This window comes from Musa acuminata, chromosome BXJ2-5 (assembly GCF_036884655.1).
Source record: "Musa acuminata AAA Group cultivar baxijiao chromosome BXJ2-5, Cavendish_Baxijiao_AAA, whole genome shotgun sequence".
NCBI lineage: Eukaryota > Viridiplantae > Streptophyta > Magnoliopsida > Zingiberales > Musaceae > Musa > Musa acuminata.
Window position 1 is genome coordinate 9,759,140 of NC_088342.1, and position 16,628 is coordinate 9,775,767.

The 16,628-nt window shown below is 39.2% G+C and overlaps 2 protein-coding genes across 4 annotated transcripts; one reads left to right on the plus strand and one right to left on the minus strand.

Moving 5' to 3' along the window:
* Positions 1-1,911: 1,911 nt before the first annotated feature.
* On the plus strand, positions 1,912-4,622 carry LOC103984904 (ubiquitin carboxyl-terminal hydrolase 20). Its single transcript, XM_009402480.3, has 9 exons — positions 1,912-2,050; positions 2,146-2,223; positions 2,334-2,454; positions 2,560-2,670; positions 2,951-3,123; positions 3,214-3,549; positions 3,623-3,742; positions 3,830-4,214; positions 4,297-4,622. Exons 1-9 carry the CDS (start codon positions 2,048-2,050, stop codon positions 4,620-4,622), a joined length of 1,653 nt encoding a protein of 550 aa, XP_009400755.2. The 5' UTR covers positions 1,912-2,047.
* Positions 4,623-4,638: 16 nt separating this feature from the next.
* LOC135612425 (DNA repair protein RAD51 homolog 3-like) lies at positions 4,639-8,954 on the minus strand. Of its 3 annotated transcripts, XM_065108711.1 has the most exons (9): positions 8,779-8,954; positions 7,372-7,494; positions 7,035-7,068; positions 6,886-6,956; positions 6,553-6,779; positions 5,874-6,005; positions 5,343-5,409; positions 4,796-4,924; positions 4,639-4,682 (listed from the first exon to the last, which is right to left on the minus strand). In XM_065108711.1, exons 1-9 carry the CDS (start codon positions 8,831-8,833, stop codon positions 4,657-4,659), a joined length of 864 nt encoding a protein of 287 aa, XP_064964783.1. In that variant the 5' UTR covers positions 8,834-8,954; the 3' UTR covers positions 4,639-4,656. The 3 variants fall into 3 exon arrangements, with proteins under 3 accessions (XP_064964783.1, XP_064964782.1, XP_064964784.1); XM_065108710.1 differs by lacking the exon at positions 4,639-4,682 and having other exon boundaries at positions 4,695-4,924; XM_065108712.1 differs by lacking the exons at positions 4,639-4,682; positions 4,796-4,924 and adding an exon at positions 5,071-5,234.
* Between the last annotated feature and the right edge of the window lie 7,674 nt (positions 8,955-16,628).

A 16,628-nucleotide genomic window follows, 5' to 3' on the forward strand; every position in this document is an offset into this window, starting at 1 on the left:
ACATTTGCTATGATGGAGATCTTAAGGATTTATGCGAGTGGTTCTTGTATCAATTGACAATATATTTTATGAGATACAAAATTTAACTATTATTAGTGATCAAAGCCTAGCAATTCTTTAGTTATAAAAGAGATCTTCTTATAACATATCATGGGTATTGTATGATTCATCTATCTAAAAATCTTATGAGCAATGTGTGAGGTAAAGATGCTATAAAGTTATTTTATGTTATTGCTAGATCCCCTACTATATATAAGTCTAATGAATATATACAAATGTTGAGAGAAAATCATAGATAAAGTTTCATATTTGAAATTGAGAAACAAAAATTCAAAGTATAAATTTATTACCAAAGGATATTCATGGCTTGTCTATTATTTTTATGATTGAAATGATTATGAGAAATATTGTTGAATGATTTTACATCCATCATAAAATAGTTAATAATTTAAAATCAAAATTGACAAGTATCGTCAAGGATCAACTTATCAAGACGAAGGATAAGGATCAACACTAGAGTGTTTTTCTTCATATTTATACTGAATTGCAAGTGCAAATATCCTTTGAGATAGTTATAGTAAAATCGAAGAGAGGAATCAAGATGGGTTTATTGAAGAAGACATCAAAGAAAAATCAGAAATACTCGATAGATTTCGTAGTACTCCCTTCGTATGCGATATATTTGTCTAAGATAAAAGGCATATGAAGTACACAAAACCCTTTCACATATGATGTATTTACTCAGGATAAAAAAATCTAAAATACTCAATAGATCGTTCAAAGTATTTCACTCTACGCATAATACATCCGCTCGAGACAAGAAGATATCTAAAATATTTGATATAATATAAAGTATTTATAAGCGCTTGACATGTCCGAAAGTATTTTTCTTTGCACCCAATACATTTTCCCAATATAAAAAAAACATATGGAACACTCCATACATACATAACATACTTTGAGCATTATATGTGCAAAAAACGAAGACATCCGATGCATCCAATATAATCATAGTATCTCATAGATGTGCCATGTGTTTAGCTTAAACAAAAAAGCATTTAATGTGCTCAATTCAATCCAAGTGTCCCCATCCGCTTAACACATTCATAATGATAAGAAAGTAATAAAAATATCACTTAATGATTTATAACATAGGTAACAATGATCGAGATCACCAAATAAATAATATGGTATTTGATTAACAAACCATTACCTCCGAGCATAATGTGGACCAAATGATACGATCATTACATCCTATCCATCGAGAGTCACGTACAATCAAACATATATGTCAACTTGTAGAAATTACAATACGCATGATGGATATACAATATACATGTAAAGAAAACATTCCCTCTTTAAATCGATAATTACAAAACTTATTTATTTTTAAATAAATTATATATATATTTATATATCTTCATTTTGATTTATTGGACTCGTACAAAATTGCATATGAGCTTTTTATGCCTATAAGAAACGAATAATGACTAGCCTTAATGGTGTCTTCTATTTTAGAAACCGAAAATATTTCTTTAACAAATATGATTACGATTAAAAGATGGTATCGACCAATGTCATTATTCCATCATTGGTGCACACAATTGTATTCCATCATTCCATGATTCACTCGAACTTTTTAGTCCAAATGTGTATTGCCAATATAAGTACGTTTCAAACGCAGCTGATTGGTGTGTGCTTCTGAACCGACACAATTGAATTTTACCTCGTGCGCGCACGAAGGGGCCACGAAACGGTGGGACCGACATTTATGGCCAATGGATGATAAGGTGAGCGTATGGGTAGGATAAGCTTATCGACCGATAAGGAAGTAGGGAGGCCGCGTCTTCCAAATTTTGGTTGTGCCGCCGCCTCCCTTTTCGAAGCACCGCAGTTTCCCTCCATCCTCCCTAAATCCCTTCTTATGCCATCAAATCGCAACCTCTTCGAGTCCCTAATCCGAGCCGGACTCTATCTCAATCTTCCATACATCGGTGCCCCATCGTTGCATTGAAGCCGACCGCCGTCCTCCATCGCCTGCTATATCATGGTACGTGCAATTCTCCTTGTTTTCTAGGGTTCTTGGCTTACGCTCTCAATTTCTCTCGAATCGACGCTGAACTACTCACTTTCGCCCTTCTGAAGGCTCCCAATTCGGTCAGCGCTCGAAGTTCGTACTTTTCGCCGCCGCCGCCGCCCATGATCGGCCAGCCCCGAGTCGTGGTAAGGATTCCTCGCCCGTGATCCATCTCGCAATCGATTCTTGGATTAAATGTTTCTTATTGGATGTGGTTCTGACGGGAATCTGTTGGTCGTCCCTGATCGGCGAGCAGGGAGCTGCTCTCGTGAACTTGGGGAACACGTGCTTTCTCAATGCGGTTCTCCAGTGCCTCACCCACACGGTGCCTCTGGTGCAGATGATCCGCAAGACGGACCACTCCGCTTCCCATCATGGTACGAGATCGTGGCTGATCTTTGAGTTCATGGGCTCTCGGTTTTGCGTGTTATTTGGGTTCTCTTATCTATTTCCTACCGCTAAGAAGAGCACACGGCTTGCAGGTGATGATGCAGGGTTCTGTTCCTTCTGCGCCTTGAAAGCACACATCAATGGGTGTTTGTTCTTATCACGGCTCGTCGTCTCCCCAACATATCTGGCTCAGAATTTGAGCAGTATCCTTCTTACTCGCCTATAATCTCACTTTGGTAGGCAATCCATAGATTATGCTATCACAAGTCACTAACATAAGCCTATGATCTCGGAATGCTTGATGCTTTGCAATCAAAACTTTGTTTTGGAGTTTAGAATGATGCAAAATTGACTCTACGATCTTGTAGCTTTGTTCATCTTTTTCATGGAAATCATGGTTTTGTCGATCATATGTATGCTAGCGTGAATTAAAGGGAAGAAGAACAAACTGCAACTTGGAATCCTTAACCAAGCAAACACCAGAAATATCACCTCATTTCCGGTTGGGCCAGCAAGAAGATGCACATGAGTTTCTCCACTCCTTTCTGGATAACATGCATGCTCGCTGTCTCGGACGCACCGCCGATGATCGTCCGGCTTCGTTGGAGGAAGACAGCATTGTTAAGCAGGTGTTTGGCGGCCGTCTTAGGAGCCAGGTAAATTCTACGAGCCCCTGTTGAAGCAGAGTTGCGTTTCTTGGTTCTTCTTCTTCATCGTATGAATGTGATGTGTTTTCATTGTCTCAGCTGCGGTGTTGCAGTTGCGGTCACTGTTCGGACACATTTGAGCCACTGCTCGATCTCAGCTTGGAGATTGATAACGTGCGCAGTGTCGGAGACGCTCTGGAATCTTTCACCAAGTTGGAGAGAATTGATGATCCTGAAGTCAGATTCACCTGTGACGGCTGCAAGGCTCAGGTGTCCATGGAGAAACAGCTTAAGCTAGACCAAGCACCGCAAGTTCTCGCTCTCCATCTCAAGAGGTTCAAGAATGATGGGAGCTACTCCAACAAGATCGACGATTTTGTGGAGTACCCATTGGAACTGGACCTGAATCCATGCCTCAGCTGCCCTGCAAAGGAGGTTTGTGTTCCTCCTATTCCTCGCCGATTGCATCCACATCAAGTGCTCATTGATTCTTGCACCATATGCGCAGGTCCAGTCAAAATACGATCTTTATGCTGTTCTGGTACACGTTGGTTCCGCACTTTCTGGCCATTACTTCTGCTACATCCGTTCCTCTCCAAGTACATGGCATCAGATCGATGACTCGCAGGCACGGTCGAAGAACTTACTCATCTACCTCTCTCGGCATTCATGATTGTTGTGCCTCTGATGACTCTTTGATGATGTTATCTTCCAGGTGGTCAGTGTTTCTGAAAGCGATGCGTTAGAGCAACAGGCTTATGTTTTCTTCTACGTAAGGCGAGGCTCATCATGCTGGTTCTCAAACTTCATGGAGGAAGAGAAGGCACTCGATGTGCAGGCCGCAACTGGTACTTCCCCAGCATCTGTTTTGGAACACGCAGAAAGATACAGTGCTTCGTCTTCGGGTTCTGCGAATGCTTGCAGCAGTTCAAGAGGAACCCCTGAGAGAAACGAGGATGCCGGTCCATGCAACAATGCGTCTCCTCTCGGCCCGGTACCTGATGGTTCTCGCGTTGCCAAGAGGCAAGCGTGCCATGCAAGAACTCCCCCGAGGACATTCAACCAATGGCACGGTTATGAGTCTGATGATGAGCCACCGGGTGCGGTTCTTTGCTTATAACCCACGCGATACTGGTTGTCTTCTTTGCTTGCTTATACGTGTGCATTCTGTGCCTCTTACAGAAGACGATGAAGACGACGATTTGCTTCCGCTGTACGAGATGGAGTTCAAGGCCACCAAGGGAGCCAGGAAGCCCGCAGCTGCAGGAAGCATGAACGCGCAATTTAATAGACTGGTAAGAAGCATGCCCAAGTCACGCAGAAAGCGATTCGTGGACTGCATCAATTCGCAGCAAAATTGTTCGACGAAACGACCACATAACTCGAGACAGTCCGGCGGCAGGAACAGCAACGGCCTTGGTCATCGGAGTCCAACAGCAGTGGAACCCTCGACGCCAGCGGACTGTCCTAGCCTCAGCCCTCGTTCTATCAAGCGAGGCTTGTTCTAATTACTCCGATTCGGAGTTGAAGCGACTATCACTGTTAGATTACTCTTGTTACTTCATACACTGTTGCAAAACTTAAATATAAGCATCACATTCACCTTCGTATCAAATGAACTGCCAAGTTTGCTTTCACATCATCCTAACACGTTTACAATGGGAAGTAGCATTTCGTATACCTTTGCCTGTGATCAAGAAGGGTGCGGTGGCAGATCGAAGCGATGGGGACTTATCGATGTAGGCATGTCGGTCGTTCCCGTTCCAGTACAAAATGATACGGTTTGTGCATGCATGAGACCAAGTATCACCTGTACAGTACAAGCAAAAATCCATGAAAGAGAGAGCCTTCGTACACATGAATAACATCATGGGGAAAACATACAGGCAAATCTTCCTAAACATCCAGAAAAATCACATTTAATTTATTGGCCATCAAAAGATGAGGAAAATCTTTTGATTCAGGGTCATCAAAAGATAACCCTGGTATTCTCTTTAGTAGTTGACTTTTACCAAGCAGTGGTGGGACTTTAACCGTACTAACTGATCATACTAGGCAAACATCATGCCTCATAGACCAACTTCACGTCTACCATTTCTCATGGAAACAACGGATTTCATCTAACAAAATGAATATGGTAAGAACTATGAGAATATAAATCTTGCACCTCTTGTAAGTACTAGAAAATGGTCAAAGTGGGGTGGAAGTCAATGCAAATAGAAGCTCACCGAGGGCAAGAGTTAGGTGAAATGAACCCTCCACAAACTTCGTCGTTACTTGATTCAGCAAAACAACCTGCACAAGAAAAAGAAACAACGATGTCAGATTTTCATGAAAGCTAAGGAATGGATACTGAGGCATTTTCAGGGAAAAAAAATGGCATATGAATTGTGTTATTGCTATCACCGAAATACGTAGTAAATGGCAACATCTTTAGTTGAAACTTAATAACTGAATTGATTAAGGGTGCTGAACAAACCCCAACGAGAGATTACATGAGTTATATAGGGAACACGATGTCGATATAGAATATAATACCAGCAGTTTCAGTCTGAAAGATTATGGATAATGCCCCTGCCACTGGGTCGCTGGATTTATCACTTCAATTACGTCAATTTTTATTACCATGGAACGGATATCCAGATCAAAATCATATATCCTTAGAGTTGCACTGGTAACAAATTTACTTATATGACTGCAAACATTACTGTAAAAAGTATAATTTTTTCTCAAACTGGGAAGAGAGAATAATTACTTACAGCCAAGCTATATTTTTTTGCGAATCTCATCAGTTTCAATGACATCCCGCCAAGGACTCTAGTTCTTAGAGCCAAGTCATCAAAATCTTGGCGAAAATGAAAAGTGATGCTATCAACAACAATTATCTTCACCTGTGGAATACAATGACTGACAACATCAAGCCACAAACCATTTAACAAATACAAAGTGGTTGTCAAAACAATCTAAAACATTTTAAAGCATAGATGCAAAAGGAATGCAGATGATTCACAAAGTTAGCTTATGATTTCAAATAAGCTTATACAAAATATTTGTTTACGGTCGCATAGGCAGTGAGGCGTTTATAAAGAAACCATAAGATAAGTGTGGATGTGAGATTTGAAAGAAGGATTTTGACAAGTTATTTTTAACAGTATGAGCGTTGACTGGGAGCTAGCTAGTTTACATTCAAGGTACGATATTGTTTCTTCTACTTAGTCTGCAATCATGACTGTAGCTCATTAAGATAGATAAAGTTTTAAATGATGGCCTTCCTATTGCATCAACTATAACTTACTAGTGTCTGCTTATTTCTAGTATGATAAAATAAAGCATCTTTCGACCAGGCAGTGTAGGGTCTGTGAAAAAGCATTTTATAGCCAGTAGCAGGTGAAGGTTTTAAGAAATTATGTGTTTCGAGAAGGATAATTTTCGGTTTACATCTTTCTGTTCTTCGAGAAACTTCTCCAAATAATTTATGGTCGCAATTTGCTCGGTATAACTGCAGATGCGGAAGTAAAAGATATTAGCTAGGAAGCTGTTGGGCTGCAATATCTCTGGGCAAGCTGGAAAGTCCTTCAGCCGATGTGCAGTGTTATCCAACAGATCACTAATGCATCCTTCAGCAATTTGGTGAGCACGTTCAACCATGAAACTGCCTTCTGTATCTGTTACCATACAGGAATTATGTTCATCCTAATTTTTTAAACAAAGGACACTGTCAAACATGAATAAACTCATGGCAAGAGGCATTTTAGGTATATACGGCCATACCTATATAAATTGCCTTCCCACCAAGGCCGCCACATTCGACTGGAATTTGGACATTAACTGCCAGTTGAATCCTGTAGGGTTTGGTATAAGCTTCAGTTGCTACTTCAGATCCTTTTAATACTATTCTTAATTGGAAGGGATAGACATACCCGAGTTGTGTTTTACCAATTCCTGGAACTCCTCCTGAAAACTATTCAAGTCAATGACAACTTCACAAACAATGGATGCAACACTAGTAATCTAGCTGAAAGTTAAAGCCAACCATGGAAGCAACATGGAAAATAGGCTTTATGTGAGGTGTAAATGCATTTACAATGCATCAACGACCATAGATAAAATCAAAGTCTAACAACAGGATGCAAAGACCTTCCATGACGTTGCCGTATCGTGACAAGGTTCAGGTTAATAAGTATCTGTAGTAATTATCACATTGTTCCTTACTAATGTACAAACTTATTATGATATGCCACAGACACTGAAACTTACCAACTTCAGTAACTTCTTTGCAATGTATTCCACCTCCGAGTATGGCATCAAGTTCCTCGCAACCTGTGGTAATATGTTTCTGCATTTGCTCCTCTGAAAGCATATCCCAAGCAGTTTGGGCTCCTAAAGGATAAAAAACACATTAACATCTGAGGCTGCCAGTAACCTAAAAATTTTGGTACTGCTTTTGAATGTCGGCAAAAGATGCAACTCTACACCAACAAGAAGAACAAGAACAAGCCTATCTCTCAGTTATTTGAGTCAGCACTGTAGATGGTTGCTGGTGGATTTAACTATGTGTAATATTGGATGCAGAGACTAATCTGAATGTAACAACAGTGGTAAAATTAGGAGCTTGACTGAGGAATATGTAAACGAGTAAAGATTTTATGAAGATCAGGTGCACTTAAGCACAAAACCAATATCATCAAAATATTTTACATATAATAACTTTTATTGGTGAACAAGAGTTGCAAAATAGTATGGCTGCAAATATCATATCTATTCTGGTATGGAAGCATCAGTCACCATGATGTAATTATCATCAGCCAACAAAGAGCCTATTGTTGCTCGTATGAAGATCTTTTTGGCATATAACTCCTGAGTTCACAGAAAATTAGTTCTGTTTGACACCTAAACTAAAGTTTGGATCCTAGTGATGTGAATATCACTCCAAAGGAGCATATCAACTCCAACTTGAAACCTATAAACATTAAATCAGACGATCTAGAATGATTTTACAAGCACGTATTTTTGCAGCAATCACCACCCATTTTATTTCATATGGTCTGAATGGCCTTCTTGTTCTCGTGTGCTCCTCATGATATGCTTGATCTTCTTCACACAGTTTCTGTTGGTCCTACAGAAACTTTCAGCAATGAAGCTAACTCTGTTTTCCCTTTGCCTACATCTTCTAGTGCATACATAGCATTACCATGAACATTCACAGCCTTATCCAAATTGAATAATTTCATATCTCCTCACAGATATTCCACAATATCCACTTCCTAATGATTGGATGTTACCATTTCGACTAGTATGATCCTAAGTAAACAGACCAAAAGAAATGACAGAGCATGGTGTTCTCATAACATGAGTGGTTGCCTACATCTTCTAGCGCATACATAGCATTACCATGAACATCATTGTACTAACGGTGCAAGTCTACCAGAAAGACCTGATGCTTTCAGTTAAACCCAGTGCATTTCCTGAGAAGCCTGAGAGCTAACAATTCATATAGTTTGCCTATCCATGTAAATCTTACTGCAAGTAAACCATCTAGGGCTACATTTCGATTGATCATACGATTAAGATGGATACACATCCAAAGAAAGGAAAACAACGTGTGCAAAATTTTGGGAACAAAGACACTAAATTGATGTGGGAAACAGATCGAATAACTGATACCCTTGAGAGCTCCATGACCGCCTTCCAAACTCCGGAATCTACTGGTCTCGGACATGGCGTTCCAAGTAGCACCAACCTAAGGATCTCTGTCGCCGGTCACCGGCCGTCGGCGGCTTGGTCGAGTTCCAGCAATCCTAGCTAGGGCACACATAGAACAAGTTTAGTCGGCTGGTAAAGACGGGTCGAACCAAACCATGCAATTAATTAGCAGCTATAATATCTTTTATTTTATGATAATTATGTTTTTTAATAATCTTTATTTTTTAATTGTAATTGATCTACATGTATAAATAATTTACTTTAAAATATTTTAACGTTAGAAGGAGGGTCAAAATATTGTTGTCTTGATGCCGTCGATTGTGAATTGACATGATTTGAACAAGGGGGTTGGAGTTGGGGAAAGTTTGACCGATGATGATTTTGAGGTGACGATTGAGCATCCGAGATGGATCTCGAGTTGAATTGAGGTGGGCTCTAGCCTCCTCGGGGTTCAGGGGTTTAGCCGAGATGGACCTTGTCTCATCGTGCATCTTATATAAGAGGTCGGCATCAAAGGGGAGGGGGGATTTCTCGACTACACCACTCTGATAGTAAAGTTAGTTTATCCCAAAAGCTCTTGTAGAAAAGATATATATAAATAGGATACCCTATGCTTCTACAATAAGATATATCAGGTATGTTATGCTATGTACCAGACCTGATATAACGCATGCTCTAAGTGTTACGAGCAAGTATCAGAGAGATCCAGGTTTGGAACACTAAAAAGTAGTAAAGTGCATCCTTAAGTACTTAAGAAGGACCAAAGATCTTTTATTGGTATATAGAGGAGGTAGTCATAAGGTTGAGGGCTACATAGACTCGACTTTTTAATTCGATATTGATGATAACAAGTCGAACTTAGGGTATATTTTCATCATAAATGGAGTAGTAAGCTGGAAAAGTTTCAAACAAGACACTACTACTAACTCGACTACTAAGGCGGAGTACATTGCTACGATAGAAGCAATAAAGGAGGGAGTTTGGATAAAGAAGTTCATTGCAAATCTAGGAGTCATGCCGGGTAGCGAGGAGCTGATTCCCTTATATGCGACAACAATGGGATGATTGTTCAAGTGAAATAACCTAGGTCTTCTCAGAAGTCCAAGCATGTTTTGAGGAGATTCCATTTGACCAAAAAGATCATGGCCCGTAGTGATGTAGTGTTGAATCTCGGATTTTGATGATGAAGTCAATTGTCATTTGTTATCTAATCTATATGTTGAGATAAGTGTGCATGATTAACTACGATGAAAGTAAGATATGCAGTAGGAGTTGCGCCGGAGTCAAGACAATGATCACGTTCGAAGTTCGAGAGTTCGACGGAAGTTCGGACAGTCGTCGGAGGTTTTGCGGGAACAAATCCGAGAAGTCCATGAGCTTGCCAAAGAAGCTCGTCGGAACTCGCCAAGTGGATCGTCAAAAGTCCAGGAGTTTGCCGGAAGTCCACAGGAGCATCACCGAGGGTTCATCGGATGATCGACGGAAGTTCGCTGGAAGCTCGCCGGAAGAAGCGATTGACGCACCGGAGCAAGTTACAGTAAATGTCTTAGGAAATATCGTAGTTAGCACAATGATTAAGTTGGAAATGAGAGGTGATCCCATTAACTTAATCTTGGGGCAATTGGGCTCCTGAAAAACCCAAATTGGGCCGAATGGATCAACCAATTGGGCTCAGTCTCCTTGCGAGACTAGGTGGTGCAACTGCCCCTGACAGGAGATGGCACCGCCTGAGCTCGGTCTTTGAGCTCTGACAGGAGGCGCAACCGCCTCAATCAGGCAGTGGCACCGCTTGAGCTCGGTCTTCGAGCTCTGGTAGGAGGTGCAACCGCCTTAGTCAGGCGGTGGCACCGCCTGAGCTCGATCTTCGAGCTCTGGCAGGCGATGCAACCGCCCCTGACAGGAGGTGGCACCGCCCATAGGCTCAGTCTTCGAGCTCTGCTAGGCGGTGCAACCGCCAGATCCCGGAATTTCGGGAATTGACAGTTTTGAGCTCCAAATTCAAACTGGGTTGGGGCCTATAAATACCCCACCCTTTCAGTGCTGATAGTGCACCTTGAAACCACCGAAATTCTGATTTTACATTGTGATTTTGTGAGCTCAAAAGTGTTGTATGAGTTGAAAGTTCTTCTTCCTCTTTTCTTCCAAGTCCTAATCTGTTAAGAGAGGAAAGGAAATTCTGTAAGGGTTGTCTCCTAAGCCCGTCAAAAGGAGTGAAACTGTAAAAGGGTGGTTGGCCTTCGCCTATTGAAGGAAGGCCTCTAGTTGACGTCGGTGACCTCGTCGGTGGAGGAAGCCAAAAGTGGAGTAGGTCAAGATTGACCGAACCACTCTAAATCTCGGTTTGCATTTACTTTGAGCACATTATCTTTACTGCAAACCTCCTCAAAAGCTTACTGCTTTCTGCGCATATACGATTGGGTTTCAAGCTTTGCACTTTCCGAATCGGCGTTTAGACGTAAATCAGTTTTATCGTACGATCATCATATTTCAGTTTGCGTTTACGTTTTGATTTCTATTATAACTGCAATCTGCCTTTATATCCTTGCTTTAACTGCATCTCGCTTAATTAAGTGATTTACGAATCAACATTTAGACGTAAATCAGTTTTTTCGTACGAATATCATATTTCAGTTTGCGCCTACTATCTGATTTGAACCATAATTGCAAACTACATTTATATCTTTGCTGCATCTCGCTTAATCAAAAGTTAAAGTGATTTGCGAATCGGCTTTCTTACTGAAATCACTTTTATCGAACGAACGTAGTTTTTTTAATCGTAGAAGGTTTTTCGCTGCACTAATTCAACCCCCCCCCTCTTAGTGCTCTTGATCCTAACAATTGGTATCAGAGCGGGGTTAACTCTCAAACGGATTAAAACCTAAGAGAGATGGCATACGCCGGAAACCAAGAGGGCCATTCTATTACACGTCCACCCATGTTCAATGGGACGGACTACACCTATTGGAAGACCCGAATGAGGATCTTTCTTATTTCTATGGATTTTGAACTTTGGAATCTTGTCGAAAATGGATTTTCGAAGTCTTCTCTTCCAATGATCAATTGGAATAAATTGGAGAAGATGGCTTTCGCTCTTAATGCAAAGGCTATGAATGCCTTATTTTGTGCACTTGATAAAAATGAGTTCAACCATGTTTCGGTTTGTGAAACTGCATTTGATATTTGGCACACACTCGAAGTGACTCACGAAGGCACAAGTAGAGTAAAAGAGTCAAAAATCAATCTTTTGATACATTCTTTCGAACTTTTCCGGATGAAACCGAGTGAGACTATTGGCGACATGTTTACCCGTTTCACGGATGTCGTCAACGGTCTAAAAGGACTCGGAAAAAGTTTTTCAGATTTTGAGCTCGTAAATAAGATTCTAAGATCCCTTCCTAAAAGTTGGGATCCTAAAGTCACTGCTATTCAAGAGGCAAAAAATCTAAACAACTTCCCTCTTGAAGAACTAATCGGGTCATTAATGACCTACGAGATGACTTGCAAAGCTCATGAAGAGCAAGAAGACATCCTTCCAAAGAACAGGAAGGATATGACACTCAGAACTTTAGAAGACCACTTGAGAGAAAACTCAAGTGATGAGGACTATGACGATGACTTGGCACTTCTAACAAGAAAATTTTAAAAATTTATTAAAAGAAACAAGTTTAAGAATGACACAAAAAATAAACTTGAACCCAAGAAGGATCAAGTTATTTGCTACGAGTGCAAAAAGCCGGGACACTACAAAAGTGATTGTCCCCAAGTCAAAAAGAGAACATCAAAGAAGAAGGCGCTCAAAGCAATGTGGGATGACTCGAGCGCGTTGGAAGAAGAGGAGTCCAACACCGAGCAAGTTGCTCATTACGCCTTAATGGCCATCGGAGAGGAGGTAACGAATTTAATAGATGCAGATTTATCATTTGATGAATTATTAAATGCCTTCCATGACTTATTTGATGAATGCAAGATTATTAGTAGAAAATATAAATTGCTAAAAAAGGAGCATGATAGTCTTACTTGTAATTTCGATAAGTTAAAAACTGAATATCATGATAGTTTAGGTTCATGCATAAAATGTCATGATCTAGAAACTCTCCAAAAGGAAAACTTGCTACTTAAAGACACATTGAAGAAATTCGAGGTTGGTAGCAAGTCTTTGAACATGATCCTTGCAAACAAGGGTCACGTTCCTAAAAGAAGTGGAATCGGATTTGTGAGAAGTCCTCACCAAAATCCAACCACCTTCATAAAAGGCCCCATCTTACATGTTTGACACCAAAACAAATGCAACTTTTGTTGTAAACTTGGACACAAAATATATTATTATCCATTCAAGAAAATTAGTCCGAACATATTAATTTGGGTTCCTAAAGGAACCATGATAAATTCTATGCAACATGATAAAAAATGTAGATATATTTTTGAGGCACCCAAAAGCAAATGGGTACCTAAAGATCATCCTTTCTTGTAAAGACATAAAACATCATAAGCTGGGAGCAAGAAATAATATCCTGCTCTTTGGATTCTCGATATTCATGACCCGAGATCCAAAAAGAACTCGCGATGCTCTCTAGCCTAAATGACAGAAGAGGATTAGAAGATTAAAATTACAAATGCGATATAGATACAATCCTATTTGATCCCTCAGAATTGGAAACCCATGATTCTTACTTCACATATCCTTTGGATTTTCGAACCCATTGATGTCATCCGTTCGTTACTTTTGAATCCAACTATATCATGAACTTACTAAGTTTGTCATGAACTTGCAAAGCTTACCAACTTGAACAATCTGTCACAAACATATGCACGACATTTAGAGTATGCACGTCACAAGATCTATCTTGATCATACAAAATTTCTTATCTTATAATGAAAATTCTTACGTAATTACGTAAGTAAAGTTGATTGCTCTAAATGAAAATTCTTCTCAAGTCAAAAACATTCAAATCAGATTACACTGCAGTCAAAACAAGTGCTCACCGCCCCAGCTGGAGGTAGCACCTCCGGCTGTCACATGTTGCAAGTGGTTGCACCGCCCCAGCCAACAGTGCAACCACTCGTAATTCTGCCTCTTTTTAACCCGAGCTAGGGCCGGCGGTGGAACCGACCCCAACTCACTCCCTTCCCTTCTTTACTCTTCCAAAGCTTCGCCACCTCCATTTCACCCCTCATAGCATCCCAAATACTCCTCATTTTGAAGCAAAAGATCAACAATCTCTCCTTCTATTGAAGATCTCACTAAGGTATTCCCTATGAACCCCTTAAATTCTGTTTTTGATTCATTTACTCTTGCTCATTACTATCCTCTTAAATAGCAGTAGTTATGGGGTCTAGAAGATCCTTAAGGGACAAAGGGAAGAGGAGATTAGTGGAAGATTTTGATCTTATCCTTTTCGATTCAAAATATCATGCTGAAAAGTTTTCCTCTTTCGAACTTAGGAGTGTCAATAAGGGAAAACATGTAGATTTAAATGAACTAAGAGACTTAGAAACAATCCAATGGTTTGCAAACTTAGATCTACTCCCTATTTTACAAATTAGTGAACCAATCTATCCAAGACTTGTTAGACTATTTTACAACAATATACAAGTAGATGAAGAAGAAAGAATGTCTACCTATCTCTTAGGACAACACATCTCCATTACGAATAAATTCATTTGCGACATGATAGGCATTCCCCTAAAAAATAGAGGACTTTATTTTAGAGGATCATGGGATGATGAAACTGTTGGGACAACATATGTTGAAGCCTTAGGAACAATTTTCGCCAATCCCAACTTAGCATTTGTTCCTAAAAGTTATGAACATCTACTACCACTAAACACTAAGGTACTTTATCATATCCTAACTAGCATCATTCTCCCTAAACAATAACATCATGATGAAGTAAACCAAATAGAATTAGGAACTTTGTATTGGATCATGAAAGGATATGACATCTGTCTTAGTTATATTATCCAGCAAAACATGTTAGAAATATCTAAGAAAGACATGATGCTTCCATATGGTGGTATAATCACTAGAATACTGAAAGCCTACGATATTCCAATACCACCGGAAGAAGAAGTAATAAAAGTAGATAGGTTTAGCATAATAAATAAAAATCTACTTCACCGATTAAGATGTGTTTATAGAAATGGTAACTGGGTTAGAATGCCTAGAAGAACCGATCCCCCCCAACTTGAATCGAAACCGGAAACACCAGTCTTTAGGGGTACTCAATCTCCTCCGATCTGTCCCTTTGAGGAAACACATTCATTTGAGCAAGCTACTGCATCATATGTCGAAGATATTGGGATTCGGATGGACCGATTTGAACAAAGACAGGAACGACTTGAACATCGACAAGATCAAATCCTATCTGAGCTGCAGCAAATTCATCGACAATTTGACTCTTTATTTAGGCACTTTAATTTTCCACCTCCTGAATGAGCTTGTATGTGAACACAATCACCTATTGTTATTGTAAACTCTTTATGTTACTCACCATGATGCCCTTTATCTTGATCCTTGATATGGTTACCTGATGTATTTATTTGTGAGCATATGTAGAGTTACAAACATCTCTCATTGTTTAATCTCGTTATTCATTGTCGAATTTTGCATTGAAACTAAATGTTTTTATAACTACTTTGAAAACCTTATGCCTTGGTTTCCATGATAAATATGATTTGAGAAAATGATATACCAATGCAGTTGATGAGTCATGACATTGTCATGATATTATTATTGACATAACACTAAACATCAACTAGCTGATATTTTTACAAAACCTCTAAGTGAAGAACAATTTGATTTCATAAGAAGAGAATTAGGAATGTTGATGTGTCCGAATACATAAACTTGTTGAAATTATTTTTCGGACTTTATTGATTGATTGATCAATTTCACTTAATTGCTATGATGATTTTACACAATTATATATTAAAAATTATGTGTATGAATATAAAAATTTCCATGATGATAAGTATGTTTTGTCTTCATGATCATATTTGAAAATCAATAGCACAGTCTCGTCCGAATGCATGAAAATCTTAATTTCGTTTTCGGATCAGAGTTTCTCGATACATTATCCTCTTCCGGACTTAATAAAGCATATGTCATAACGAGTTTAATTCTCATCATTGTTGACATATGAAATACATCTCTCATGCACCTATGTAAAGAATACTCTTTAAAGAATACTCTTTAAAGAAATGGATTTAATAAAATGATTCATAGTGTTTTTACCGACAAGGATTCGTTTCTAATACATATCTTGATCCTTGTGAAAATAAAGCAAGATTTAATTTCATTTAAAGTAAACTAGATGGTGGAGATACGGGGTAAAAACAAAATTGATATCTCCATGTCATGTTTGCATAATTGACTCACTATTGAAAATGACATGAACCTAGTAAAGACATCACACTTATGCTCAAAATTCGGTTATATTGTTCTCCTGGTATCACAATTACCATGCTTTTTGTTGATGACAAAGGGGGAGAAATATATGAGTATTAATGCCATGCTTGCATCACCAAGAGATATATGAATTGATGCTATGATTGCTATAATTTACATTATGCCTTGTTTGTATCATGTCAAGATGTCAAACAAAAAATCTTACTTCGCAGTTTTACATGTTGATATCTTATAATATGATGAATTGCTACTATAACCATCATTCAAACTTGTAATGTAAAATTTGAAAATGAATGTCAAGCCTTGACATCATCTTCAAAGAGATACATCATGATGGGAATCATGATGGGAGTATTGATAAGTTTAAATGATTTTAACTTATCAATATGTCTTTTGAATTCAA